The 25,358-nt window shown below is 56.8% G+C and overlaps 2 protein-coding genes across 3 annotated transcripts in view; both read left to right on the top strand.

The window, feature by feature from the left end:
- Positions 1-9,975, top strand: part of KLHL22 (kelch like family member 22) — a 28,072-nt gene extending 18,097 nt beyond the window's left edge. For both annotated transcript variants that reach the window (XM_053664778.1, XM_053664779.1), the window contains exons 5-7: positions 677-869; positions 6,072-6,305; positions 8,970-9,975. In XM_053664778.1, coding sequence (XP_053520753.1) covers positions 677-869; positions 6,072-6,305; positions 8,970-9,332 — 790 coding nt within the window. In that variant the 3' untranslated portion in view covers positions 9,333-9,975. The remainder of the gene's footprint in view (positions 1-676; positions 870-6,071; positions 6,306-8,969) is intronic.
- A 3,602-nt stretch (positions 9,976-13,577) lies between these two features.
- SCARF2 (scavenger receptor class F member 2) lies at positions 13,578-24,909 on the top strand. Its single transcript, XM_037141710.2, has 11 exons — positions 13,578-13,866; positions 18,034-18,092; positions 18,201-18,302; positions 18,555-19,074; positions 19,183-19,401; positions 19,533-19,661; positions 20,149-20,252; positions 20,343-20,460; positions 20,715-20,830; positions 22,133-22,285; positions 23,215-24,909. Exons 1-11 carry the CDS (start codon positions 13,697-13,699, stop codon positions 24,111-24,113), a joined length of 2,589 nt encoding a protein of 862 aa, XP_036997605.2. The 5' UTR covers positions 13,578-13,696; the 3' UTR covers positions 24,114-24,909.
- Positions 24,910-25,358: the final 449 nt, after the last annotated feature.

Raw genomic sequence — 25,358 nt, forward strand, 5'->3', positions numbered from 1 at the left:
TCGGCTTTTCTCTCCTTGTGCCCCCCCGTCCTGGTTGGCCCAGCAGTGCTCCTCCAGCCTGGAATCCCAGACAGGCCTGCCCTCATGGTGCCCACAGTCCAATGTGAGGGATAGCACCCCGACTCCTTCAGAGAGGGAGACCTTGAGAAGTGGAGAGGATAACCCAGCTAGAGAGGTTGGCAAAGCTCGAAGTACACAAAAGGATAAAGGGGCGGGCTGTGATGAAGGTGAGCCGGTGTGGACACTGTGCACATGGCAGGCTCGAGCAGACCATGCATGAGGGTGTGTTGGTGTTGGCTGGAGGCGGGGAGGCTGTTGTACCTGTCCATAATTCATGGCTGTCCTGAATGAATTGGGGCAGGGCCATGGGGGACCGTGAGGTGAAACAGGTGAGGTAGAGAGGGCTATAAGAACAGCCTTTGGGCAACCTGGGGTGGATAGTAGGGTTGGCTAGACACCATACGGCAGGTTACACCTGGAAAGGGGCCAGCTTCATAAGCAAGAACCCAAGAGGCTTCTGGCCATACCTCCCAGGTGTGTAGCAGCCTGCCGCCATGGCTGTGAGTGGGTGTGTGCTGGTGTGTGGAGGCAGCCAGGGGAGGGTTCAGGGGACATGGGTGGAGTAGGAGGTGCCATCTCACCTGTCAGTGATGTGCTGTCCTCATGTCCTCTCAAGGTACGACCCACGGCACAACCGCTGGTTCCAGATCCAGTCTCTGCAGCAGGAGCACGCCGACCTGTGTGTGTGCGTCGTGGGCGGGTACATCTACGCGGTGGCGGGCCGTGACTACCACAACGACCTGAATGCTGTGGAGCGCTACGACCCTGCCACCAACTCCTGGGCCTACGTGGCCCCACTCAAGAGGGAGGTAAATAAACCCCTCCAAGGGGGGCCTTTTCTCACCTGCTTTCCTTTCTGGGGTGTATCGAGTGAGCCAAAGGCCAGGCCAGGGAATCAGTTCCAGTGAGCAGAGTTCACATCTCTCCAAAGACCCTGCACTGAGAGCAGGATGGGGGGGCCCGTGCGACTTTGCCAGTTGCCTGGGAGAGCTTCTCAAGCTCCCAGACCTCGTTCCCCAGAATCTTACCGTTTCTTGCTCTTCCCATCTTGGCCTCAGGGAGTGCTTTAATTCTCAAGGTCAAATGTAGACAGAAACCTTCCCCTCATCTGTCCTTTAGCACAGCTGAGATGAGCCAACTTGTGTCCAAAGATGTTAAACAGGAGAGATGAAATCTCAGAAGTCTCCCACTTCTCCCATAGGCCCCCTGGAGGGTGGGCCTTTAAAATGCCCAGAAAGTTTGTATTTTTTAATCACTTGCCTCCTGTACAGTACTTTCGTTTGTTCCAATTTGGAGATGTCTGAACTTAGGTTCATTGTGCAAAGGCAATGCTTTAGGAAGATTTCTTTCTTTTGTCCTGTGGCTTTGGGGTGCTTGGACCCTAGCCCTAAAATCAGACATGAGAGCCCAGAGCAAGGACTTGCTGATCCCTCATGTTCCAGGTCCCAGCCTCTGAGAGCATGGTGTGCACCCTGTTGGTACCAGCATTGTCGTTTTGAGAGCACTTGTTACACTCCTTTGGGGATCCCTGAGCACCTCAGAAGGAGGGGATGGCACAGAGGACACGTGGGCCTCTGCTGAGGATTCTAATGAACTGGCTCTGGGGTCTTGGCAGGAGCTCCTGCCTTTCTGAACCTCTTTCCATACCTCCCCTCTTTATCTCTCACCCTTCCCCAGTCCCCCAGGGCCTTAGACTTTGACCCTTGGGACGAGGAGTCTCTCTGATGGGTCTAGCCTCTCTCCAAGGTCAGGGTCTCTCACCATGGTTCCTTTCAGGCAGGAAAAGCTGGCATGCTCTTTGCTCCTCAGCTTTTTTGGGGAAGGAAACCCATCTAGAGAGATACTCCCTGTGTCCATCTTGGAGAAAGGAGCAGATTTTGCACAGGAGATACCAGGGCTTCTTGAGACCTGGTGGATGAGGATGAACAACTGAATTCGGCTCTGGAAGGGTATGAGATGGGAGTGAGAGGGTCTGTTCTGGGCATATGGAGCAGAGGCCTAAGGGGGTCTTTGTGTGGGAAGCCACAGTTTTCCATTGTGGCCACAGAGGGGCAGCCTTGGCCTTCAGTCAGTTTCTCCCTGACTGCCAGTGCTCCTTCCTTCCTTCACACATTCATTCATTCAGCAACTATTTAACTTACGCTTTACCAAGGCCTGGGGACGCAGTGGTGACAAGAAATGACAGAGGCTCCCCCATGGTGTTTACATCCCACTGGGAGGGACCAGTCCTAACCACTAAACAAATTTGTAAAATAATTGCCAGTCATGGTCAGTGCAGTGAGGGAATTGACCTAAACAGTGCCCAGGGAGGAGGCTATGGCTGGACAAATCTAGATAGACTGTTTGGGGAAGGTCCATTTGAGGAGACGGCAGAAGACTGCGTTTCCTAGAAAGGGGAACTTCGACCCATAATAAAAATATGAAAATAAATGAAAAGGCAGCATGTCAAGATTTGTTGCACCAGCTAATGTTGTTCTGCCAGGAAATCTTGTAGGGACTAAGAGCTTGCATTAGCTAGTGGACAGGGAGGGTGAGATTTCAAATCAACAATCTAGGCCTGCTACCTCAAAAACCTGGAGAAAGAAGGGCAAAATATACATACCCTAACCAGGCAGAATAAATGAAATAATAAAGAGAAGAGCAGAAATTAATAAAAGCAGGTAAACAATAGAGGAAAATCAAAGAACTTTTTTCACAAGATAGATAAAATTGACAAATTTCTAGCAAGACTTACCTCCAAACTGTATCTCAAATCCACCCATACAAATATGCCCAAAAGAAAGAGAAGACACAATTAAAAATATCAAGAATGAAATTGAACATTGCTGCAAACCCTGCAGGCATCACAAGGATAGTGAGGCAGTACTGTGAACCACTCTACACATGTAAATTTGACAACTTAGATGAGATGGATTAATTTCTCAAAAAGCTACAATCTCCACAACTCACTCAATACAAATCAGATCATTTGAATAGCTCTCTGCCTACTGAGGAATGGCCAGGCCCAGATGATTTCACTAGAGAATTCTCTCGAACGTTCGAAGAAGAGTTAGCACCAGTTCTGCATGATTTTCAGAAATCGTGAAAACAGACAAAGAATGCTTCTCAATTCATCTCATGAAGGTAATATTACCCTGATATCAAAACCAGACAAAGACAATACTAAAAAGGGGGAACAGATCTCTTAGAAATATACACGAGTATCCTTAACAAAATATTAGCAAATAAAATTAAAAAATGAAACAAACCACTGCATCGTTACCAAATGGGGTTCATTATATAGGGATGAGAGGCTGGTTTCAAATGTGAAATTCGATTATTGTAACTCACCATATTAAATTAATATCGTCAATGAAAAAATATTTGACAATAGTTACCATCCTTTCATAATCAAACTCAAAAAATAAGAATGGAGGTAAATTTCCTCAATGAAGAGCATCAACAAAAATCCTACCACTAACACTGACTTAATGGCCAGAGACTGATTTGAGTACTGTCCCCTAAGTTGGGGACAGGTTAAAAGTGCCTGCTCTCACCACTCTTAATGCAACACAGCCCTGGAGTTCTAGCCAGTGAAATAAGGCAAAAAAAGAAAAGGCACGCAAATCGAAAAGTAAGAAATAAAACTGACTCTACAAACAACAAATTGCCAAAAATCTGAAGCAATCTACCCTCCCCCAAAAATCCCACCACAAATGAGTTCAGCAAGATTGCAGGGTTGATGTAACGTAAACGTACAAAAAATCAATAACTATTTCTGTATACTAGCAATAAACACATGGACACCGAAATTAAAAATATAATGCCATTTACACTTGCTCAAAAAATGAAATGCGCTTAGGTAGAAATCTTCACAAAACATTTATAGGATTTATATGCTGGAAATTGTAAGATGCCAGTGAAAGAAGATGTAAATAGTGGGGAGACAGACATACCACATTCACGCATCGGAAGACTCAAATGATAAAAAATGCCAGGTCTTTCCAAATTGACATACGGTAATTTAACAACATCCCAGCAGGTGTTTTTGTGGCTATAATGCTTATCCTGAAATTTATATAGAAAGGCAAATGGTCCTAGAATAGCTCCAATAATTTTGAAAAAGAATAAAGCGGGAGGAATCAATCTACCCAATTTCAAGACTTACTACGGAGCTACAGTAATCACCACTGTGGTGCTGGGGGATGGAGAGACAGGTCCCTGGAACGCAATGGGAGATCCAGAAATAGGCCCGTACAAATGTGCTCAGCTTTTATTTCGACATAGAGATGGTAAAACACATCATTAATTATTAGGGAAATGTAAATTAAAACCACATCTCAGAATGACTAAAATGAAAAATAGGGACAACAAATACTGGTGAAGATGCAGAAAAACCAGTTCGCTGCACAGGTTGCGGGTGGGAAGGTAACGGCACAGCCGGGCTGGGAAAGAGTGACTGTCGTAAAAGTTAACCTCTGCTGGCCACGAGACCCAGCAGTTGCCATCCTGGGGATTTTCCCCCGAGAAACAAAAACTTCTTTACGTTAACATACAGCAGCTTTAATGGTAACAGCCAGTAACGAAACAAATCAGATATCCTTGAACTGGTGAATGGCCAAACTGTGGCTGGTGCTCAGCATGGAATGCTACTTGGCGATAAAAAGGAATAAACTATGGATACAAGCAGCAGCAGGAGAGAACCTGGTTTGGCCTACAAAGCCAATCCCCAAAGGTTATATATGACATGATTCCATTCATGTAACACTTCTGAAATGGCAAAACGGAGAACAGATGAGTGGTTGCTGGCGTTAAGGAGTGGTTTCAGGGCAGGATGGCAGTGGGTGTGACCATAAACAAGCAGTAGGAGGGATCCTGGTGGAGATGGAACCGTCCTGTATCCTAACTGTCAGTGTCAGGGTCATGGTGTGATATTTCACTGTGGTTATACAAACTCTTACTATCAGGGAGTCTTGATTGAAAGGTGCGTGGGGCCTGAATTATTTTTTATAACTATACTTACATCAAAATGGAGTTAAATTTTTAAAAAACGAAACCTCTCCAGACCCCCACCGTTGATGGGTGAAGACCTAAGCTTTTGGTGTGTATCCTGCCCACTGCTCTGACTCTTGCTCTCCACTCCGTCTACCTCCCCATCCACTTGCTGTGCCACCACACAGCCTGAGTGCTGGTGGCTGTTCCTGGACCAAACCCTGGAGCCTCCATACCCCATGGGGCTCCTCTCCCCACCCCACCCCACCTGCCAAAACAGTGCCCTTTCTTGGTGCCCACAGGTACAGCAGGAGGGCCTCGTGTGGGATAGGTATGAGATAGGAGGTCCTTGGAGCAATAGGGACCGGCATGAGGGGTGCCTGTAGCAGAGGTTGGCTGGGCACTCGGGCACAGCGGAAAGCATGTGAAAGGTTGAAGACCAAAATCAAAAGCAGGGTGATATATTGCCTTCTCCCACACAAACCCATAAGTAAAGATTACTCTTGGTGTTTGATTTTTTTGACTTTTGCCTTTCGCTTTTTTCCTCACCATATCAGATATCATTTGCAAACCAGTCTTTTGAAAGTGGGTTCAGCAGGCCTGGAGGATAGGCTAGTTGTTGGAAGTGGGGGAGAAGTGGAAGCAACTCACGGTGGGTCAAGGGTTCCCAGAAGTGCTGTTTCTTCTCCTTTGACTCTGCAAATGATGCTTAGCTTTCTTTGAGATTCCCCCATGCTGATTTCTCCTTTCGGGACAAGGGAAAGACAGAGATTCCGTTCTCCCCTATGGAAGCTCAGAGTCATCTCTGGGTCTGTAGAGTCATTCCCCATCAGGAAGAGGTCAGGGGTGGGTGACTAGCAGTACATCTAGCAAAAAGGCAGGGAGCATTCTTACCGGAATAGGAAGAGGAAATTGGTGAGACCAAGAGGTGTCAGGTAATTATGGGATTGAGTGGCCCTGGCAAGGGCTGCTGGCTGCCCTCCCTCACTGCCCTCCTGCCCCCTCCCTGCCTGCCCCTGTTCTCTTGGTGACCCATGCAGGTGTATGCCCATGCTGGTGCCACGCTGGAGGGCAAGATGTATATTACCTGCGGCCGCAGAGGGGAGGACTACCTAAGAGAGACACACTGCTATGACCCGGACAGCAACAGCTGGCACGTGCTGGCCGACGGGCCCGTGCGGCGTGCCTGGCATGGCATGGCCACGCTCCTGGACAAGCTGTATGTGATCGGGGGCAGCAACAACGATGCCGGCTACAGGAGGGACGTGCACCAGGTAAACGGGGCTGGGCTGCCTGCACACGTGGTGGTGTTCTGTCCCTTCCGGTCACTATAGATAAAAAGTTATTTGCAACATATGCCCCTTTTAAAAATTTTTCATTTTTTAAAGCAGTTTTAGGTTCACAGCAAGAAAATGTTAATCAATTTTCTTTTCCAAAGCAAAATTGAACAGAAAGTAGATAGAGCAGAGGATTTGGGGGTCAGTGAAAATACTCTGTACGATGGATATATTTCATTATACATTTGTCCAAACCCATAGAATGTACACCACCAAGAATGAGCCCTCAGGTAAAGTGTAGATTTGGGGTGACTGTATGTCAGTGTAAGTTCGTCAGCTGTAACAAGTGTGTCCCATGTGGGAGATGTTGATGCTGGGGGAGGCTGTGCATGTGTGGGGGCGGGGAGTAGACAGCAAAGCTCTGTGCCTTCTCAATTTTGTTACAAATCTAAAACTTCCCCAAAAAATTATTTAAAAAATTGAACAGAAACTGCAGAGCTCTCTATACCCCCATTCCCATACACACTCACTGTCAGTGCCACCACCAGAGGGGGACATGTGTTGCAGCCAGTGAGCCCGCCGTGACACTCGTCACCCAGAGTCCACGGTCTGCGTGAGGGCTCGCTCTTGGTGCTGCACCTCCTGTGGGTTTGGGCAAATATGTGGTGATACAGTGTCATACAGAGTAGTTTTGCTTGCTTTTGTTACTGTTAAAATTTTTAATTGTAAAGTTAATATAACCACATTTCAAAACCTTCAACATAGGAGACGGGTGAAGAAAAACACTCATAATCCAGTCCTTTGCCACTGTGTTTTAGTCCTTCTACCTGTTCACAGTTTCACCCAATTTCAGTTAAAGAACCTCCCATTCTGCTTCTGGCTGAAGTTTGTCATGGATGTTTTCCAGTTAATGTCTGGTCTCCACAGCCACCCCTCACCCCCTACCTCTGTGGCTGTGCAAAATTCTGTCAGACTGGTGTGTCATTTGGCTTGGTCTAAGTTTTAACTGTTCCAAATAACATCATCAGTAATATTTGCTCTAGAGAGCTTTTCAGGTATTTTGGATTATTTCCATAGGCTAGAACAGTGGTTTCCAAAGTATGATCCCCAGACCAGCAGCATTCACATCACATTAGAATGCATTAGAAATGCAGGTTCTTAGGCCCCACTGCAAATGCAGTGAGGAAGCTCTGGGGGTGGGGCTCAGCTATCTATTTTTTTTTTTTTTTTAAGATTTTATTTATCTTTAGAGGGGAAGGGAAGGAGAGAGGGAGAGAAATATCAATGTATGGTTGCTTCTGGTGCACCCCCTGCTGGGAACTGGCCCCTGCTGGGAACTGGCCTGCAACCCACAAATGTGCCCTGACTGGGAATCGAACTGCGATCAACTGGTTCGCAGGCCCACGCTCAATCCACTGAGCTACACCAGCCAGGGCTTCAGCTATCTATTTTAACTGTACCCCCGCCCGCCGTGGTGAGACCCACTGGCTGCAATGTATTAGTTTCTTACTGTTGCCATGACAATTCACCACAAGTCTGGCACTTCAGAACAACGTAAGTGTGTTCTGACAGTTCTGTGGGTCTAAAGTCCTACACGAGGCACGCCTGGATCAAACCCAGGTGCTGTCAGGGTGTCTCCTCTGTAGAGGCCCCGGGGGAGAATCCCTCGGGGAAGGCCCTTCTCGGCTTCCAGAGATCTCTGCATTCCTTGGCACAGGGCCATTTCACCTTCAAGGCCAATGACAGCAGGTTGTCCTTCTTACTTCTCATCTCTCCTGTCATACCTTCCCTTCTGCTTTCAAGGGCTGGTGCAACTAGGTGGCTCCACCTGGAACATCCAGGATAACTTCCCCCTCTCAGTGTCCATAGCCATAGTCACATCTGCAAAGTCCCGTTTGCCATGTTGAGTAATACAAGTTCTAGAAATTAGGACATGGCCTTCTTTGGGAGGCCAGTTCTCAGCCTACCACAGCTGGAAAACCAAAGCTGATTATTAAGCCAAAAGGTAAGATTTGTATGGCTTTCAGTACGTAAGCCAACCTGCTTTTCTCCTGGCTTGTCAGACAAGTGTACAGCAGAAGAGTTTCACTACACCTTCACCAGCTTTGGGTTTTATGGTCTTTGGTTAAGGTTTCTGGTCAGACAATTAATTTTGTCTCTGACCATTTATTTTGCATTTCTTGAGTTACTAGTAAGTTAAACATTTTCCCGTGAATTTGTTTCCTGTTTAAGATAATTTTGAAAACAAGAGAACGTTGATGGTTATTAGTCAGCAAGCGGCTATTTCCACATTTTATTTGCATTTCCCCCTGGTACGGGGTGCTATTGTAGGGTGGGCAAAGATACTCACAGTCAGCTTAAGTCTTATGGAGGGGAGAGAAGCAGTACCACCAGACCATGGAAAATGACAGTGTGCCTTCTGGAAAACGCCCACATTCCTGGGGCCACAGGCCGACTGTGGGCCATGGAGATGGGACAGAGTGTTTCCAACACTGGTGTGTCCACAGCCCATGTGTTGGTGTGTCCACAGCCCATGTGTCCCTTGGCCTGGGTGTGAATCCAGGGCCTTGCTAACATTGCAGCTGTGTCCAGATGGCCTGGGCCAGGCTGGCAGTCCCATCCCAGCAGGTGCCTGGCTATACTCCGGCCTTGACTTTGCAGGTGGCCTGCTACAGCTGCACATCTGGGCAGTGGTCATCTGTCTGCCCACTCCCGGCGGGGCATGGTGAGCCCGGCATTGCTGTGCTGGACAACAGGATCTATGTGCTGGGTGGCCGTTCACACAACCGAGGCAGCCGCACAGGCTACGTGCACATCTACGACGTGGAGAAGGACTGCTGGGAGGAGGGGCCCCAGCTGGACAATTCCATCTCGGGCCTGGCGGCCTGTGTGCTCACCCTGCCCCGTTCCCTGCTCCTCGAGCCGCCCCGTGGGACCCCTGACCGCCAGGCCGACCCGGACTTCGCCTCTGAGGTGATGAGTGTGTCTGACTGGGAGGAGTTCGACAACTCCAGTGAAGACTAGGGCTCTGGGGCTGGTGTGAGCAGGAAGGGAACTGTGGTAGGAGCTCCAAGGGCAGCCCAAGCCAGAGCACTTTACCCTAGGGCCTTGAGACCCTTCCTTCTGGCACCCCCTGCCGGCTGGCTTCTGCCGCCCTTCTTTCACACCAGCCTGTCTGCCAGTTGCAGCAGGTATTTGCGGGGCTCCGTAGATCTGGACTGTGGATCACCATGTGGGGGAAGTGCTCGGGAAGGCGCTGGTCCTCTGAAGGGTTACCAGGCCCACTTCTCAGCTCAGACAGGGTCCACCGTCACCAGCTGTCTTGGCCTCCCTGCTTCTGGTCCTTGCTGGGCTGAGAAGGTGTCCTTTTCCAAAGGGACCTGGGCAAGGGGACTGAAGCATATCGAGCCCGCTTCTGTGGGCAGGGAGGGGGTAGGGTGAGGCCCTTGCCTACCCCATAGCCAGGGCCTTGAGCAATTGAGGGCTCCCAAGGGCTGGAGAGGGAGCAGAGGCATAAGGTTGTGTGAGATTGGTTCTAGTGATAAGATTCCTTACAGCTGGGCTTTTCTGACACCATGTTGTTGGTAAATGAAATAAATCCTCTTACAAAAGGTGTGAATTGTTCCTGTGGCCACGGCCTCAATCACCGTGAAGTACTGGGTCCCTTCCTGGGAGAGTTGCTGGGGTGCAGCTCTGGTGTGGGAGCCAAGGCCAGAGCCGCCGCGTGGAAGTGGGAGGCCAAAAGTCTGTCTCGGGGGCAAGAGCACAGTACACTCCCCAGGCGAGAGGGGTGTCACCTGGAAACACACCCCAGCCTGGTGACAGGTGGTCACCGCCCTGCTCGAGTACCTTCTCTGGTGAGGAGCTCCTTTTCCAACAGTTGGCAATACTTCAGCCCCACGTAAAGCTCATCCTGAGGTTCAGGAAGTTGGCCCCAGTGCCCGGGGAGGGAGGCCCTGTCAGGATGGGCTCTTTCCCACGTCCAGGTCCAAGCGTGTGGCAGGAGGAAGCTGCCCTTCCTACAGATTTGCCAGATGAGGTCCGTTCTCAGCACATCGGCTCCTGGCGCAGTGGGTAGGACCTCTCCAGCCCACCAGCTTTGCCTCTACACGTCACAGCCTCCACCTGAACACACTCCCTCCCTGCCAGCACCGCCCTGCAGCCCAGCTGTGACTTCCTATGCTTCTGTCCTCCCCGAGGCAGCTGGGCAGATCATGGAGACAACTGGGTCTTCTCTGCTCCTCGGGGCTTTGCCCAGAGCCTGCTGTGACTGGCAGGCACCCTGTCATGGGTGGGAGGAGCAGAGGCAGTGAGCTACTTGATGGGAGGAAAGGGTGGAGAGGGGCAGGAAATCAGTTGCTTTGGGTTTTTTCTGACACCTTTAAGACTTTGGGGTGTGGGGTGAGACCAATGGGAGATGCTGCCTGCTCCTCGGGGCCATGTGTGTGACCTTCCTCGCTGTCTCTTGGGGCCCGGGTGCTCCTGAGGAAACGCCCCCACTCCCTAACCCCCATGTGACATCATGCACTTGCGCTGCCAGGCGGAAAGCCCATTGTTGACCCTGGTGGGTCACGTCCAATGGGACAGGGTGGCTACAGTCCTCCACTGTCTTCTCCCCTGCTCCTGAGGGCCAGGTGCGAGAACACTCTGGGCCGTTGCTTCCTGTCTCTGCCACCACCTTTCAGGCCAGGCTGGCAGTTCCTGCAGACTGGATGTTTCTGGGGGAGAGAGCACCAGAAATGCTCCCCTGGGCCCCATCTTCAATATGTCCCAAGTTTGCTGGTACCATCTCCCTACCCAGAGCTGTAGCTTTATGAGACCTCTGGTCCACAGGGGAGGAGGGAAGGCTCTTTGGTGCCTGCAGAGCACGGGGTGGGGTAGATGTTAGCCATGGAAGAAATCCTAAAAGCTGGGTAGCTACCTGGCTCTGCCACAGTGGCCTTGGGGCCCAGGCTCAAAGGTCCTGCATCCATGCTTTCATTTGGCTTATTGCTCATCCCTTTCTGCTTGCAAAACCCTCACCCTTTGAAGTTGACCGCTGGGAAGCCATTGTGCCCAGAACTGATCAGCATGGGCTCTAGGCTCCCTCGATTTGCCTGTGTGGTGGCCTGTGGGTGTCAGGGAACCCACAGCTTCCCTGGTACTCACCTGGCACCAGGCTAGGCACATGGACGACCACTCCAGCTGCACTTCCCAGTCTCCAGATAGCAGGCGGGGTGTCTGGGACAGGCACGGGCCCTGCCTTTGACACCAGAGCTGTCGATCATGAGATGGCCCCTTCGGTGCACATACAGGGGACTGGTTCTGAGTGAGAAAAGGCTGGGATGGTCCTCGTCCTTTAGGCAGTCGGGGACAGTCATATATGAAATTAGACTATTTTGGGTGATACACAGATGTGGGTAGGTAGAGATCTGAGTCGTTCAGGAGTGGAGGCATCGTCCACTGGTGTTCACAGGAATTTGGGGCCCAGGAGCCAAGGGAGGGGAACAAAGGTGATATAGCTTGAGGTGCCTGTTCCTGAACTCGGTCCGGCTAGGGCGAGTGCTTCCACCCCTGGGATCTGTGCCTCTGAAGACTGGGAGCGGGGCTGCGACAAGCTACGGGACAGTCACTGCAGCCACATGGGCCACTGCTGGCCTCTGTTGGTGGTAGCTAATGGTGGGGCCTCTGTGGCAGGGCCCTGCCCCACCCCCTCCCTGTCCTCTGGCATTGGGAGGGCACTGCCGAGGTCAGGGCCATGCCCAGGAGGAACTTCCCAGAAGTGGTCTGGCCTGTTTACTTGTCTCCAAGAAGTGTTTGCATTTGGATCCCATGGGTGTGAATTCTTCCAGTCTACCCAATTGTTACCTGCCTACCTGCCTTGGGCCTCTCTCCTGGGCCAGCATGACTCAGTGAGAGGCCCTAACCTCAGAAGCCCCCTACCCTGCTCCTTCCCATTCCACCCTCCCCCAGCCTGTCCTGGACAGGTGTCTGGTTCAGTCAGCCTGGTGATGTCCTTAGCCTTGGGCCTTTTGGTGGCCCTTGTTCCAAGCCTCTTCCCCCAGTCCCACCTTCCTTACTGATAACTAACTAAACTAAATAACTAAAGAAAGACACCACTTCCTCCCTCCCTGGTATCTGCATGCAGCCTGCTTCCCAAGAGAAGGCAGGTACACGTCTCCCTGCTCAGGGCCTCTTGCCAGCTCCTAAGTCCTCAAAACACATGCTCATCTTTAGAGGGACCTAGCTGCTCCCGCTTCCCTTATTCCATCCGAAGGCTAGCCCACCTACCCTGCCCCATGGTCCCTAGGGTCGAACCTGCCGTCCCCGAGTCACCAGGCACCTCCCTACTTTCCAGTCCCAGAGTCACTCATCCCTTTGGTCCCCCCGGGCCCTGTTCTTCTCAGTCTTGTGCCCCTTCCTCCTGGTCTTCTGCTGCTGTTCTGCTCTATGCTGTCACCCCCTGCCCTCCTGATGCAGGACTTCTCAAGTCTCCAGCCCTGAGGACACTCTGGACTTTTCCTTTTGGTAATCCAGCAGCCTTCTCAAGCAGAATCACTCTCCCAGGCTCCCCAGACCCTTTTCAACCCCTGACAAGGATTGCAGGGCCTTAGGACTGGAGCTCTCCCACCCACCTCCTTTGCTTTTACCCCCACATTCTAGGAGAGCTCGTGGCTGGGCCACTCTACCTCCCTGGCATCTCTCCAGTCCATCCCTACCAGAATGATCTGCCCGGGCCTCCGGGGTGGACCGAGTGTACCCACAGGCCTCGACCATCCTGTTCCTGTCCCGTTCACTGCGAGCTTCGCACCGAGTGCTCAGAAGGAGCTGACCACCCAGCTTGGCACTACAGGGATTCAGGGAGTGGGGGCCGAGGGTGGAGCGTAGCAGAGGCAGGATGGCGGCCTTGACCGGGGCAGTCTACCGGACACCCTCCCTTGGCCGCTTCTGGGGCCCTGGGGGTAAAGGGGGGATTTGGTGCTTCGCACCCTTGTCCCCCAGCCGCCTTCCCACCCGGGGCCTGGCTACACAGTGAGTTCACACAGGGGCTTCTCCAGAAGATGGGTGTCCGGGGATGGAAGGAAAAGACACTGGGACTGGGGATTCCTCCGGCAAGCCCCTGCGGCCCCACCCTCCCCGACGCTCTGCGGGCCCTCTCCCAGTTCTCCCAAAGTTTGAGAGCCGCGACGTGGGGGCGGGGGCCGCGCAGAGGGGCGGTGGCGCGGCCGGAGGGTGGGGTCTGGCGCGCGGGGCGGGCGCTGCCGCCAGGCCGGCCGCGGCTGGCCCCGGATCAGGGAGCCGATGTGGAATTTCCTGCCCGGCCCGGCGCCCCTCCTGCCGCCCCCCGCCCGGCCGCGCACTCCGCTTCCGGCCGCTCTTGCTGCGGCCGCACCCGTGCCCGCGCCCGCATGGAGGGCGCAGGGCCCCGGGGGGCCGGGCCGGCGCGGCGCCGGGGAGCCAGAGGACCGCCGCCGCCGCTGCTGTCGCTGCTGCTGCTGCTGCTGCTCTGGCTGCTGCCCGACCCAGCGGCGCCTGAGGAGCTGAACCCGCGCGGCCGCAACGTGTGCCGTGCGCCTGGGTAGGAGCCCGGCCTGGCTGGGGGAGGGGGCCGAAGAGGACGCTCGGGGCCCGGGGATAAGGGTTGCCCCGCCTTGGGGGGGTGGACACCCGGGACCTCCCTGTGCCAAAAGCGCAGGCCCCTCAGCCACCCTCGCCGACGCCGGCTCCGTTCCAGGCCGAGACTGGGCGCCGGGCCACGACGGAGCATCCGAGGATACCCCGGACAAGAAGTTCAGCCGAGGAAAGAACGGAGTGTAGTGGGCGCCGGGAGGGGTGACACACGGCGTCCGAGATTTCGGGCCTAGAAAAAGAGACCCTTAGGACGCGCTGTGAAGGGCGTAGGGAGGAGTTGGGAAAAGGCATCCCACGCTGATGAAACGGTGTGTGCAAAGGCCCGGGGCAAGAGTGCGACTTGCCGAGACGGAGGGTGAGGGCTCGGGAGGGCGAGAGCTGCGCTGGAGAGGGGTCTTCGGGCAGCCGAGACACGGAAGCACAGACTCGTTTCTTAGAAAGAGCGGGCGCGGTTTCGAGACGGGTGGTGATGAAAGTGGGCACCGAGGAGCCTGCGCTCAGAGTGAACTAAAAGCGGGAGTTGAAAGGACAACGACGTGCACTGGGGTCGGGAGGATGTGGACCCCCCGGGTGGGGGTTCTAGGACATCACAAGGAGCCGGCTGGCGAAGCCAGTGTGGGACAGGCAGGGGACAGGCCCGCCGGAGGGCAGCAGGTCCAGGACCCTGCACGGAGGGCGAAGATCAAAGGACAGGATGCTAGGATTCGGCGCTGGGGTCGCAGGACCCGGCCCGCCAGTCAGAGGCCACGGCGAGGTCAAGGACATCTCCGCGCAGGGGCAGGGAGCTGGCGTGTGTGGGTGCCTTGACGCGTGTTGGGAGGCGCCGCGCGGGCGAGAAGCTGGAGAGGCGGCCGCGGGGCTCGGGGCTGGGTCGCGTCTGGGCGCCTTGGGCTGCAGGGCCCTGGGAGGCCGCGTCCGGGGGCTCGGCCGTCGCCCCAGACAAGGGGCTGCGAGGGGGCCGCGCGGGGTTTCCGAGCTTGGATCCCGAGGCGCGCAGACCCCTCCCCGCTGTGAGCCCCGCCTCCGGGGCGGGGGCCGGCCTGGCCCGCCATCTGCTTCGCATCGACGCCGACACAGCCTCCCCGGCCTCCTCGGCCCCAGGAATGCAGCAGCGGTGGCGGGCGGGGCCCTGCCTGAAGAGGGGGAGGGCGCAATCGCCGCGGGCCCTGCCCGTCTGCCTCAGCGGTTCTCCCCCGTGGGGTCGGTGCGGGGGGATCCGGTAGCAGGCTGGAGTCGGAAGCCTGCGCCTTTCGCTCCCACTCCCCGTTGCCCGAGCCTCCCTAAGAAGCGGCCTTCTCTAGTAGCCAAGAGCCTGGGTCTGGGTTTCAGAAGCGGTTGCTGCCCTTCCTTACCTGTGTGGCCCCGATCAAATCGCTTAACCTCTATGGGCCCATCTCCGTCTCCTTCCAACAGGATTGGTGATGGTCCCCGCCTCATGGAGCGGAGGGTGGTGACTGTGCTCCTGTGTAGAGCTGGTGAATGGGAACGACAGCCACTTGGGCCGCTGCCCACCGGGGCCTGGGGTGTCTCTTATTATCCTCCCAAGACTCCCACCAGCAGCTCCCTTTTCCCAGAGGCAGGATGACCAGGGGAGGCGAGCAAACACTCAGCCAGTAAAATCCCATGCATTCTGTGTGTGCCCGGTCTCTGGCCGGAGCAGGAGTACAACAGAGACAACCAACGCCTCTGCCCGGTGGTGGAGGAGGCTTACAGCAAGTCATCTGGCACCTGGCAAGTGCTAGGGAGGAGTTGTTCAGCTGGGGAGCCCTGTTGCCCTTAGAGTGATCTGGGAGACACCCGAGGTGATGAGTGGGCAGAGGCCCGCAGGAGAGAAGGCTGAGCCCTGGGGGGGGGGGTGAGGGGAGACCCTGAGCGCAGAGGGTTTTCTCTAAGGACCATGGGGCCTGGGCAGAGCCTGGGGGATGGTGGAGGAGAGGCCAAAGTGAGAAGGGCTGACCACAGAGGAGTCTGCCCAATGTTCTAAGGACCTGGGCTTTTTGTCTGAACACCGTGGAAACTCAAAGGGGCTTTGCGCAGAGGAGGGGTGGGAACTGACGAGGGTTGGCTGCCACATGGCACAGGAACTGGGAGCAGGAGGGCAGAAGGTGGGACCAGTTAGGGAGTCAGGAGAAATCTGGGAGAGTCAGGTGCTGTGAGTGCAGAGTCAAGGACGCCTCTGGGGATTCAGCCTCCCAGCCTGGAAGGACTGGGCTTCCCTGAGATGCGGGGAGGCTGAGTTCAGTGTTGGGAGGAGGGCACCCTGGAGGGCTGGGAGGCATTGTCAGCATCTTGATCCACCAAGAGAGGGGAGAGAGCAGGCCGGGCAGAAACCAGAGAAGAGATGTCCAGGGGGGCAAAACAGAGTCGGCTGGTGTGGGAGCCCGGAGCCTGCTGTGTATGGGCTGGAGAGTTGACTGCAGTCTTGGCTGAGCTCTTAGTTTGTGCCAAATGCTTGAGACAGCTTGGTTTAACTCCTGCCAAACTTAGGGGCTCCCTTCTACAGATAAGGAGCCTAAAGCTCGGAAAGGTTAAGTTCTGTGCCCAAAGTCACAGCAAGTGGAAGATGCAGGCATCAGATCCACCTTACTGGGGCCCTAAACCAGGCTCCTAACCTCAGAATCACGTGGCCAGGCAGAAGGACATCAGTGACCATCCCAGTAGGCCGTCTGGAAAGGTTGCCTGCAGGAGGGCGCCTGCAGAGGCTCTCGTCCCAGAGGGGTGGGTTCGGAACTGGCAGAAAAGGAGGAGGGTGATGGGCCTCCAAACCTGGATCTACCGGGATTCAGATGGGCACTGGGATCCCTGGGGCAGGCGGGGGGGGGGGGGGCAAGGAAGGAAAGGAGAAGCCAGGCGCTCTTCGTGTTCCTTGTGTCAGGTTTCTAGTTCTACTTTTGGAAAATAAACTGGGCCTCTTTCCTCCACTTTGAGATTTTAATGGGTCCCGTTCCCCAGTTCCCACATCTTTGGCCTGAGGGAGAATCAAGTTCTTTGGTGGGGTGCCTGAGGCCCCACCCAGGGTGTGCTGAGTCCTCAAGCTGGGCAGTGGCTGGGGGCACCTTCTGAGGAGCGTGATGTGGAACAGCTGCAGCCTTTCCCGCCCCATCCTAGCCCCTCCCATCGTCTTCCCACCACCACATCCAAGTTCAGCACACTCCTTTCCTCTAAAACGTGAGCGGCTGCTGTGTGCTTTTAGGGTTTGGCTGAAGTTCTAGGCTTGATGGGACCCTAAGAACTGTGTTTGAGCATCTATCCCTTCTCAGCCTCCTTTGCCCACAAATGTGGGGACACCCCATTTCAGCCCTTGCGCACCCTCTCCAGTGGGCAGGCTTCACTCCGGCAGGACCTCCAAACCTCTGTGCCCACACACCCCAATGAGCCCAGGGTTTGGGATGCTGTGCTACCCCCAAATGTGACAGTTACAATGATTTTCCCACTCCTGAGGTGATATGTACCTTGTAAAGCCAAATAAAATTAAACAAGATTTTTAAAAAACATTAAGTAGATGCTTCAATATCTCCTTCCTTCAGGTCAAGTCTTGCCCTGGTGCTCTGGAGACCTCTGTTTACTGTCCTTGCTCTTATGGAGGACTCCCAAATGTGCCCTGTCCCTCTAGAAGTCCCCACCACCGTGAGGACCCCTCACTGTATCTACGCGCTCCTCACTCAGAGGTGCACATCTGCCTTGGCTCTTAACCTCAACTGCTCATCCAGGAAGCCATGCTTGAACGGGCCCCAGATGCTCAGGGCCCTCTCCCCAGCCCCTGCCTCACTGCTGTCCCTCCTCAGACACAAAGGTTCCCTTTTTCTCAGGCCTGGTGGGTGCGGGAGGAGGTGCAGAGTTGGATGGGATGGGGAGAATGGGGAGGCTCCTTGTAGAGGACTGGGCAGTTCTTTTTATTTCTGTTGGTGGTACGCCCTATGTTACCTTCCAACATCAGATGGTGGAGGGCTGGAATTTGTGTCTTATTCGCTGGGATTCTCCCAAACCTACAACAGTACCTGGCTCCCATACACAGCAGGGCCCCGATAACCACCTCCCCACTGCAGAGTGGAGGTTGCCGGGAAGCCCTATCAAGAACAAGGGTTGGGGCTTAGTCTCCTCTCTCTGCCTGCAGCTCCCAGGAACCCACGTGCTGCGCGGGCTGGAGGCAGAAGGGGGATGAGTGTGGGATCGGTGAGTGGGACATCCTGGGGACCTGGGCAGTGAGTGGGTAGGGGTACAGAGAGGCGGGCGGTGTGTGGGGGCTGGACGCGCGGCAGCTTGGGCCCCTCTTGTCTGCAGCGGTGTGCGAAGGCAACTCCACGTGCTCGGAGAACGAGGTGTGCGTGAGGCCTGGCGAGTGCCGCTGCCGCCATGGCTACTTCGGTGCCAACTGCGATACCAGTGAGCGCTGATCTCAGCGGCGGGCGCGGGGCTGTGGGGCTGGATACGGGGGTGGGCGGGGCCTGTGAGTGGGGCGGGGTCTGGTCCTGGAACAGGATTCAGCTTAAGAGGGAGGTTCCCAGAAGCTGCAGTACGGGGCGTGGGAGACTAGGTGGTTGGGGCGGGTGTAGCGGGGACTCGGACGGGTTCAGGATGGTTCTTGGCTCCTTCGCGAGTGCCCGGGCCTCCTACTCTCTCCGCTTGCCCCCGTAGAGTGCCCGCGCCAGTTCTGGGGACCCGACTGCAAGGAGCTGTGCATCTGCCACCCACATGGGCAGTGCGAGGACGTGACCGGCCAGTGTACATGTCACGCGCGGCGCTGGGGAGCACGCTGCGAGCATGCGTGCCAGTGCCAGCATGGAATATGCCACCCGCGGAGCGGCGCGTGTCGCTGCGAGCCTGGCTGGTGGGGCGCTCAGTGCTCCAGCGCGTGTTACTGCAGCGCCACGTCCCGTTGCGACCCACAGACGGGCGCGTGCCTGTGCCACGCAGGCTGGTGGGGCCGTAGTTGCAACAATCAGTGTGCCTGCAACGGGTCGCCCTGCGAGCAACAGAGCGGCCGCTGCCAGTGCCGCGAGCCAACGTTCGGCGCGCGCTGCGAACGCTACTGTCAGTGCTCACACGGCCGCTGCCACCCTGTGGACGGCACGTGCACTTGCGAGCCGGGCTTCCGCGGCAAGTACTGTCGGGAGCCGTGCCCTGCCGGCTTCTACGGCCTGGGCTGTCGCCGCCGGTAAGCGCGGACCCCCGGCCCGGGAGGTGGGAGGAGGAAGGGCAGGCCGCCAAAGCGGAAGGGGTTAGGTGGCTCCGGGCCCCGCCTAGCCTCCCGCCCCTTCTGTAGGTGCGGTCAGTGCAAGGGCCTGCAGCCATGCAAAGTGGCGGATGGCCGCTGCGTGACCTGCGAACCTGGCTGGAACGGCACCAAGTGCGACCAGCTGTGCATCACCGGCTTCTACGGCGAAGGCTGCAGCCACCGCTGCCCGCCATGTCGCGACGGGCACGCCTGCAACCACGTCACTGGCAAGTGCACGCGCTGCAACGCGGGCTGGATCGGCGACAGGTGAGCGGGCTGTGCTGGAATCCGTCCCAGTCCCACAGCCCCCAGCCCCTCTTCCCCCGATGCCCTCTTTGGAGGGCTCTTTGGGCTTGTTTGCCCCCATTTCCACTGACGCCTCCTCCCCGCGTTTTGAGGTGCGAGACCAAGTGCAGCAATGGCACTTACGGCGAGGACTGCGCCTTCGTGTGCGCGGACTGCGGCAACGGGCACTGCGACTTCCAGTCGGGGCGTTGCCTGTGCAGCCCTGGCGTCCACGGGCCTCAGTGAGTAGTGCTCGGGGACCTAAAGGGCGTTGAGGGGTATGAGCCCGACACGGGGCTCCAGCCAGCCCCCAAGCGCTTCTGTGTTGTTTGGCCCGAGACCTGACCGATCGGTTTTGGTTCCCTGACCTTAGCTAGGGGGTGACCACAGGCTCCTGGTGTGGAGCAGTCGGTGACCCCGAGCTAGTGTAGCGACCTCTACTTCCAAACAGTGGTCTGATCTGGCAACCCCTCTTCGTACCCACAGGAGTCAGCACCAGAAATGGGGGCTACAGCCCGGTGACCACTGGCCACCTCCAGGCCCTCTCCCTCTGCTGTGCACACACATTCGTTCATCAAATACCAGTGGCTGAATGTGTGCCCGGAGGTGGCGGTGGTTAGCAGTTCCTAGAGAATGGGCTCCAGGACCGAGTTTGGCTGGCCACGGGGGCAAGGGCGGGAGGCGTCACGGAGGGTTGCTGTGGCCCTCCCTGAACCTATGTCTCCACAGCTGCAACCTGACGTGCCCGCCAGGGCTTCATGGCGTGGACTGCGCCCAGGCTTGCAGCTGCCACGAGGACTCGTGCGACCCGGTCACCGGTGCCTGCCGCCTGGGTGAGTTGGTGAGCGGGGCTCTGGTTGTGAGGTGGCGGGGGGCGGGGCGGCCGGGGTGCTGGCGCCCCCGCTGAACCTAATACCCTGCAGAGACCAATCAGCGTAAGGGCGTGATGGGCGCGGGCGCGCTGCTCGCTCTGCTCCTGGGTCTGCTACTCTCGCTGCTCGGCTGTTGCTGCGCCTGCCGAGGCAAGGATCCCGCGCGCAGGTGAGACTCGACGCGATCCAGCTCTGTCCTTAGGCTCAAAACAGCACCCTGTACGGGTGCTAAGGAACCTTTCTCCACCAACCCCATCCTCTGACTGGGGCCCTGGTCCCCACCCCTCTCTGCCCCTGGAGCGTGACCCTGCCCTCTTTTTAGCTCGGTCCTCTCCTTTTCTGTTTCGGCTTCCAACGAGATCGAAACTACTTCTCTAAGCCCCGCCCCAGACCCGCCCCTTTATTCAGGCTCCGCCCCCACAGGGAGCTCTCTCTTGGGAGGAAGAAGGCTCCGCAACGACTCTGCGGGCGCTTCAGCCGCATCAGCATGAAGTTGCCCCGGATTCCGCTCCGCAGGCAGAAGCTACCCAAGGTCGTAGGTAAAGATGCCGACACAGGTTTTCTGGGATAACACTTCAAGCACTGGGCTGCTGGGAAGCGGGTGTGAAGGTGCCAGTGTGAGGAAACGCGGGACCCTTCCTTGAATGGATGTTGATGTAGGGTGGAGGGAGCGTAGGGAGGTGTGACTGGAGGGAAGGGAAAAGGGGATGCTGACTCTCAAGAACGCAGGGAAGAATGTAGGAGGCCTAGGTATGGGGGCGTGTGTGGGAGGACTTGAGCCCTGACTCTGTGTGATTACATCTGGGGTGCAGTGTGGGGGGGTGTAGACATCTGGGTCGGGCGGGCCCCGGCAGTCTGTAGGTGTATAGGCTAAGGCCTAGCGTGTGGGCCCTGAAGTCGCAGGTGAGCTGTGGGGCACATGTGCAAGGGAATTGTTGCACCAGAAGATCCGCCCCGCCAACCCTGGACCCCCTGCAGTGCCCTGGGACCTTCCTGAAAAGCGGGCGGGTGGGCCCCTGGAGCGCTCACCCTCCCAAAGGACCCCAGGGGTGGTTGGAGATGCTGCTTCTCTCCAGCTGCATGACACACACCAGGGTAGACTCTCTCTTTCCCATCATTTAAAAAAAATTGTTGTTCAGGTAGTTTTCTGCCTTTTCCCTCCACCTCACCCCCTTTTTTTTAATTGTTCATCCCATCGTTTTCAAAGATGAGAGGAAGAGGGAGACTCAGTCTTCTGGAAGGTAAAGATGGAGACAGCTGAGAAACCTGTTGGCCCACCCAGCGGAGTGGGATCTTTGGCCACAGGTGGAGTGGCTGGATTCCACGTCTCATCTGTAAAATAGGAAAAAGGCCAACCAGCCTGTGGGATTCTCCCATTGTGGGGTCTGCATCTGTGCAGACCCTGGGAGCCAAGCCTGGGGGTACAGCCTACTGAGATGGGCCGAGCCAAAGCTGGCCTTGTGTGTTCGGGCTCAGAAATGCCCCCAAACTCCCTGGGCCCACCGAGGCAGGGTGTGAAACATGGCTTGGATCCTCTGGCAGCGTATCCCAGTCAGCCCTTGTCTCCAGCCTCGTCTCTCTTCCCAGCACTTCAGCCCAGCCTTTTTCAGCTCCCTGGCTGCACACATGGGTTCTGCAACTTTGAGTATGTTCACTTTCTCTGGGTCACCGCTACCCATTCTCTGATCCGGGCCTGGTGTCACTCTGCCTGTTGAATTGCCTGTCCTTCACGCAGCCTTAGGGTAGGGCTGATGCTCCATCATTGGTGGCAGAAGGACTTCGAAGGGCACGGGCTGGGGCAGGGCAGGGCCCCTGGCAACTGTGCCTCCCTTCTTCCCCAGTGGCCCATCACGACCTGGATAACACACTCAACTGCAGCTTCCTGGAGCCCCCATCAGGGCTGGAGCAGCCGTCACCATCATGGTCCTCCCGGGCCTCTTTCTCCTCCTTCGACACCACCGATGAAGGCCCTGTGTATTGTGTGCCCCACGAAGGTGAGCACCACTCCGCTTGAGCCTCACTCCAGACCAGTGACGTGTTCCAGCTTAAAAGATCTCTGCTCTGGGGCAGAGGCAGCACAGAGAGGAAGGGTGTGGTGATGATGCTTTTAACTGGGGGTTGGACTCACAGCTGAGGCTACAGAGCTGGGCTCCGTGCTGCTCAGCACTGGACTGGGGTGAGGTCTGGGGAGATGGATGGGCTCTCCTGTCGCTAAGCACAGCCCAGGTTCATTTCTGAGGGAGACCAGGCAGAGAGGAGGTTCTGAGTCTGAGGAGGACGTGGCAGAGGTTGGCAGAGCTGGCAGGAGGTGTGGTCTGCAGGATACGGGCACACGTCTTGGTCTGTAGCCTTAGCTCACCAGCAGCAGGAAGGAGCCTGACCCGCTTAGATTCTGGCTTCATTCCTCCCCTGATCATCCGCCTGGGTGATCTTGGGAGCCTTTAAAAAAAAAAAAAAGATTTTATTTATTTATTTTAGAGAAAAAGGGAAAGAGAGGGAGAGAAACCTCAGTGGGTTGCCTCCCACACACCACTAAAGGGAGACTCAGCCCACAACCCAGGCACCCGCCCTGAGTGCAAACTGACCCGGGAGGATAACACCTGACCCTGCAGGTGCTGAAGGGTTACCTTTGATGATAGTGGCCTCCAGGCTGGGGATGTGGTGGGGGAGGGGTTCGAGGCCAGGCTGAAGTAGTAGCTTTAGTTGGAAAGGTGCTTTTTCACCCCACAGCACTCAGCCACAGCTCTGGGGCTAAGAACTAGATTTGTGGTTAGTGCCGTGAGGGCGCCACGCATGTTTAGATGCCAGGGCGACTAAGCACCAGCGAGGGTAGAGAGGGAAGAGGGGGGAAGGTGAAGATTTGCCCCCGGAGGCCTTGGGCTCTTTCTGGTGGCCGTGACCACCTGCCATCTTCCTTTGTCAGAGGCGGCAGCGGAAAGCCGAGATCGGGAAGTCCCCAGCCCCCCTGCCGAGGCGCAAGGATCATCCCCTGCGCCGGTGACCGTGCCAGCTTCCTCCGAGGAGGCGACGCCTCTCCCCGCGTCCTCCGACAGCGAAAGGTCGGCATCCAGTGTGGAGGGGCCTGGCGGGGCTCTGTACGCACGCGTGGCCCGGCGCGAGGCCCGGCCGGCCCGGGTCCGGGGCGAGGCTGGTGGCCTGTCGCTCTCGCCATCTCCCGAGCGCAGGAAACCACCACCACCGGACCCCGCCACCAAGCCCAAGGTGTCTTGGATACATGGGAAGCACAACGCCGCTGGCGCTGTCCGTGCGCCTTCACCACCACCCCTGGGCCTCGAGGTGGCGCCCAGCCCCAGCAAGAGGAAACGGACGCCCAGCGACACATCTGCACGGCCAGACGAGCCCGGCAGCCCTCGGACCCGCAACCCGACTCTACGGCCCCCAGGGCTGGCCGAAGAGGAGCCAGCCTTCGTCGCGCCCTCGCCACCCCGGGCTCGGGCTCGGGGCCGCGGCACTGGCCTCTCGGAGCCCATGGACGTTAACGGTCCCCCGCGCAGCGCGCCCGAGGCCGCCTCCATGCTGGCCGCGGAGCTGCGCGACAAGACTCGCAGCCTGGGCCGCGCCGAGGGAACGCTGGGCGCACAGGGTCCCCGGGAGAAGCCGGCGCCGCCGCAGAAGGCCAAACGCTCTGTGCTGTCCACCTCGCCGGCCCCCGCGCCTGAGTCGCCAGGGCCCGAAAAGGTGGGAGACGGCGCACCGGTGCCGGACACCCCCCGGAAGAAGACCCCCATCCAGAAGCCACCGCGCAAGAAGAGCCGGGAAGTGGCAGGAGAGCTGGGCAGGGCGGGCGCGCCCACCCTGTAGCAGGCGGCAGCCCGGCCACTCCCACAGCCTCACCCGGCTTCGCAGCGCAGCTTGCCACCTCTCATTCCGCTCCTGCCGCCCGGCGTCCCCGCGGTGGCCTGGGCGCGACGGCCTCGCAGGGGCCGAGGCCAGACGGGTACGGAAGGAGGCTGCATCTCATTAGCTCAGGCCCCAGCAGCGGCTCCCATTGGTCAAGGCCTGAGTGGCGCTTAGCTGGCGACTCCCTTTGCATTGGCCAAGTTATGTAGGGCTCCGGCCAGCCCGGGTCTCAAAGGCCAGGACTAGGCGGTTCTACCTAGAGACCACCTCTCACAAGCGTGCACTTGTCCGGACCTGCCTTCTCATTGGCTGAGGCCAGAAGCACTTCTGCCCCGTGTCTGCCTCTCGTTGCCAGGGCCTGGTGCCTAATGGCTGGAGTCTCCTTTCCTAGACCTCAACCCCAGGCTACTTCCACTGGTAGGGCTTCAGGGCATCTGGTTGACCCAAGCATGGGGAGGAGAGCTGGTCTCTGCTCCTCTGGCATCTGAGCACCCTGGGTTCAGTCTTCCCCCCTCCCCCTCCCTGCTACCCCTGCCCCAGCCTTCCCAGCCCTGGCCCCTCAGCTGTCAGCTGGTTTTGATGGCCTCCCACCAAGCCACACACTGGTGGGAATCCGAGGGGCACTCCAGTATCCTGAGGAGACATATTTATAGGCCCCCTGCAGGGCTGCTTCCACCTCCTCTGGGTGCCCCAGGATGGGCTCCTCCCGGCAGGGGTGTGGCCAAAGCTTTCTTAATAAAGTGCCTTTTTCCCTCTGTGCTCTGACTACTTCCTGTCTGCGGAGCCTTGGACAAAAATGCCCCCCTCAAATTGCATGTGCCCTCTTCCAGGTGCTACTCACACCTCCAGGATCCCTTGACCTAAGTGGAGCCTGGGAGTCCAGGTGTGGGTCTCCTGGGGCCACATTGGAAAAAGGTTGTGTGCACCTGCTCATTACTTGTTTGTCAGATTAATATCCCTCCTACCTCGGCTCGCCCCTTCCTGGGGTCAGGACAAATCAGGTGGAGCCCCTTGACTCTAGGAGTGGGTGTGTGGGGCTGCCCCCGACCTGTGCTTTCCCCACTGCTCACTGTTGTCCCACTCAGGCTGCGAGCTGTTTGGTGTGGCTGGTTCAGGTCAGAGGCTGGGGCTGGGGGCAGTGGGCCACGGGCACAACCTCCAGCTGGGCCTCCTCTGGCACAAACACGACGGTCTGGCACTGCATGG

This window comes from Artibeus jamaicensis, unplaced genomic scaffold, assembly GCF_021234435.1.
Source record: "Artibeus jamaicensis isolate MK-2021 breed Jamaican fruit bat unplaced genomic scaffold, CSHL_Jam_final contig_1128, whole genome shotgun sequence".
NCBI lineage: Eukaryota > Metazoa > Chordata > Mammalia > Chiroptera > Phyllostomidae > Artibeus > Artibeus jamaicensis.

Bases quoted from the DNA above. Each gene is read 5' to 3' on its own strand.
- SCARF2 (XM_037141710.2), top strand. From the start codon at position 13,697: ATGGAGGGCGCAGGGCCCCGGGGGGCCGGGCCGGCGCGGCGCCGGGGA. The intron at 19,662-20,148 runs GTGAGTAGTGCT...ATGTCTCCACAG, and splicing joins CCTGGCGTCCACGGGCCTCA to CTGCAACCTGACGTGCCCGC. The intron at 20,253-20,342 runs GTGAGTTGGTGA...AATACCCTGCAG, and splicing joins CACCGGTGCCTGCCGCCTGG to AGACCAATCAGCGTAAGGGC.